Raw genomic sequence first — 2,773 nt, forward strand, 5'->3', positions numbered from 1 at the left:
TCGACTCTTCTGGCTCACCCTGTAATATAATACACGATATGACGACCGCATACGTGTTTCACGGCGCAGTTCCGAGTCGCGGCCAGGCTCGCCAATCTTCGAATTTATAGGGAAAAATTATCTGGAAATATTGTTGGATAATGGCTATTCGAGAATTTCAAGGACTTTGAAATACAAACTCATTCAGCTGACAGAATTTGTTGCTAATCCTTCTTTCTCATGTATCAAACGATAAAAGATAATTCTATCCATATTAGAAAAAATCTAGAATTTGGACAAGAGTTTGGAAGATTTCAAAATTTATAAAATAACTAGCCAAAATAACTTTATTTCACAGAATTGTAAAGATTAACGTTTCCAAGACGAACGTTTACACTATATCACTTATGCCTATCTCTATTCATATATGCGCGTGTATTTTTTTTATATCTATCTGTATAATGTTAAAATAGAAGGTTAACAGTACAACTAATATATAAATTAGTAAAAGAAATACCGTTACTATAAAACGACACAGCCAAAAGCGACAAAGCGTATTTTCAGAAATTCTATACTTAGTTTTGAAAGAATCATTTACATTAAACAAATATAAAAATTTTTAAATTATTTGTTTTGTACGTTTGTTACAAATATTTACAGATTATAGTTTTATGTCTGCAAAATGTTGGATTGTAGCTCAGCCTATAATGTAATTTGCATAAAAATGTCCACACAAAATGCTTTTTTATGTTTTTATATAATACTGTTATCAATGATTATCCTTCTGAGAATCTGACGTTAATAATTTTCGTATAAGGCTCATTTTTGCAGAAGACAATTTATCTTTTTCATCTTGTTTGACAAAACGAATTGCCTTATGCTTCTCCATTTCAAAATCATCATGGAAACTTTCAAAGCATGTAGAACAATAAAGATCGCCTTTACAACCTGTACATCTGTACAAATCTAGTTCATCTGCGGTTCGCGAACATATTAAACATTCATTACTAGATTCATACTCGTCTTCATCTTTATCTTCATCTTCATCCTGATCCTCATTTTCATCTTCATCTTCCATATTTGGAGGAGTCTATATATATAATAACATTTTGTAAATTTTACATAAGAACAAAAAAAGCTTTTTACTGAATTCAAATTTATAGATATAATTCATTACTAGTTTATTATGTTCATTATTATAGTTTATTATGTTCATTATTATAGTTTATTGAAGAATACAAGAATATATTTCCAGATAAAATAAGTTTATGTTGACTGTAAAATGTAATCTTGAAGAGATAAAAGTGCACATTTATTAGTCATTTAAAAATATCTACCTCTATTTCCATTGCTGAAACTTTGGTAACTAACTCATCATTCGGCAAGAAATCCATTCTCATCTGAATTTCTTTACAAAGATCAGTGGTCGTAGGCAATTCTATTTCTGCGAGATACTCCTGAATTAAATCATCCGCCTTCTCTTGATCTGTCCTAGTATCCACTTGATTTATCTGTACAAAAATAATCGATAAGAATCCAAATAACTTTATAACACATTGTTTATATATACATACATTTATGACATTACTTCCACTAGCCTGTGGATCTTGATCCTTCAACAGTGCTAGTCTTTGTTTTATCTCATCAATAGTAGGCACTGAAATGTTACAATCTTTATCTTTCAATTTTCGTAATCTGTCTACAATTTGTTGGTCAGCTGGTTCTAATCCTTTTTTAAGTGTATCCCAGCGATTTGCCTGCTTATATATCACTATTGGAGGTTTTACAGGATTTTCTAATGAATCCAATCTAAATCAAATATCCAATATTATGGTATCGTTCCTTAAAATGTTTTGTATAGCAATTAAACTACTCGCAAGCAAAAAAGTTAATTTTACTCACTTCATAGTAATGTCAATTGGTGCAAGTGATTCTAAATTTGCATTAGACATTAAAACTTCGCGTATAGTGTCTTCGGAACTTGATTTCTTCATTCTGTTCAATTTATTGTAGCAACGTCCGCAAACTTTCTTTGTCCCTATATTGGGGATATCGCATTTGTACTTGAGACACTTACTGCAGGAAGAAAAGCCACAGCTTGGGCAACCAATCTAAATAGCAAAAGCGATAAATAAGCAAACGGATTGTTCGAGAGCAGCAAATTTACTTATTAAATCTCGAACAGAGCGATAATATTTACGTCTTTTGTGAAGAATGAAAAATTCGTTCGGCAGGTATTACATGACATTCCCTTAGCTTGTTATCGATGTATTTTTTTGTCATGACAAAAAAAATATAATGGTTTATCGATCGAGATCTCAGAACGTGCACTACCAAATTTTAACAACACCGCATTATCTCTGGTCTCTGGGTTGATGTAAAAAATTAATGCGACATGAGTTACAAAAGCAGTAAATGCCAATCGTTGCATCACGGCTGTCAAACAGCGACGCTGCCAACCTTGCTGTGGTACAAAAAAAAAAAAACTATGTCTTCAAACGACAGAAAATTTTGCCGGGAAATAAATGTTACCGCAACCGCATATAACACTAGAAAATTTTACGAGGAATTTTGAGATGTTACCAGAGTAGATTTATGTTGCCAGCAATGTTACTGGAAAGCAGCGCTAACGCTAACGAGCGAGAGCGAATGCTCGACCTAACCTTTACGCGACACGTTTCTGTTGAAGCAGATAGCGTATTTATGCGACATTATATATACATAATAATAAAAACGTAATGTATATCGATACTAACTCCACATGAATTCGTAGTATCTTTTTTTTTCTTCCGAT

The 2,773-nt window shown here is 32.1% G+C and overlaps 1 protein-coding gene across 1 annotated transcript; it reads right to left on the reverse strand.

Moving 5' to 3' along the window:
• Positions 1-308: 308 nt before the first annotated feature.
• On the reverse strand, positions 309-2,443 carry LOC115236353 (abscission/NoCut checkpoint regulator). Its single transcript, XM_029808739.1, has 5 exons — positions 2,180-2,443; positions 1,882-2,090; positions 1,554-1,788; positions 1,317-1,490; positions 309-1,069 (listed from the first exon to the last, which is right to left on the reverse strand). Exons 1-5 carry the CDS (start codon positions 2,225-2,227, stop codon positions 749-751), a joined length of 987 nt encoding a protein of 328 aa, XP_029664599.1. The 5' UTR covers positions 2,228-2,443; the 3' UTR covers positions 309-748.
• Between the last annotated feature and the right edge of the window lie 330 nt (positions 2,444-2,773).

The sequence above is a fragment of the Formica exsecta genome, unplaced genomic scaffold (genome assembly GCF_003651465.1).
Source record: "Formica exsecta isolate Colony F162 unplaced genomic scaffold, ASM365146v1 scaffold247, whole genome shotgun sequence".
Lineage (NCBI taxonomy): Eukaryota > Metazoa > Arthropoda > Insecta > Hymenoptera > Formicidae > Formica > Formica exsecta.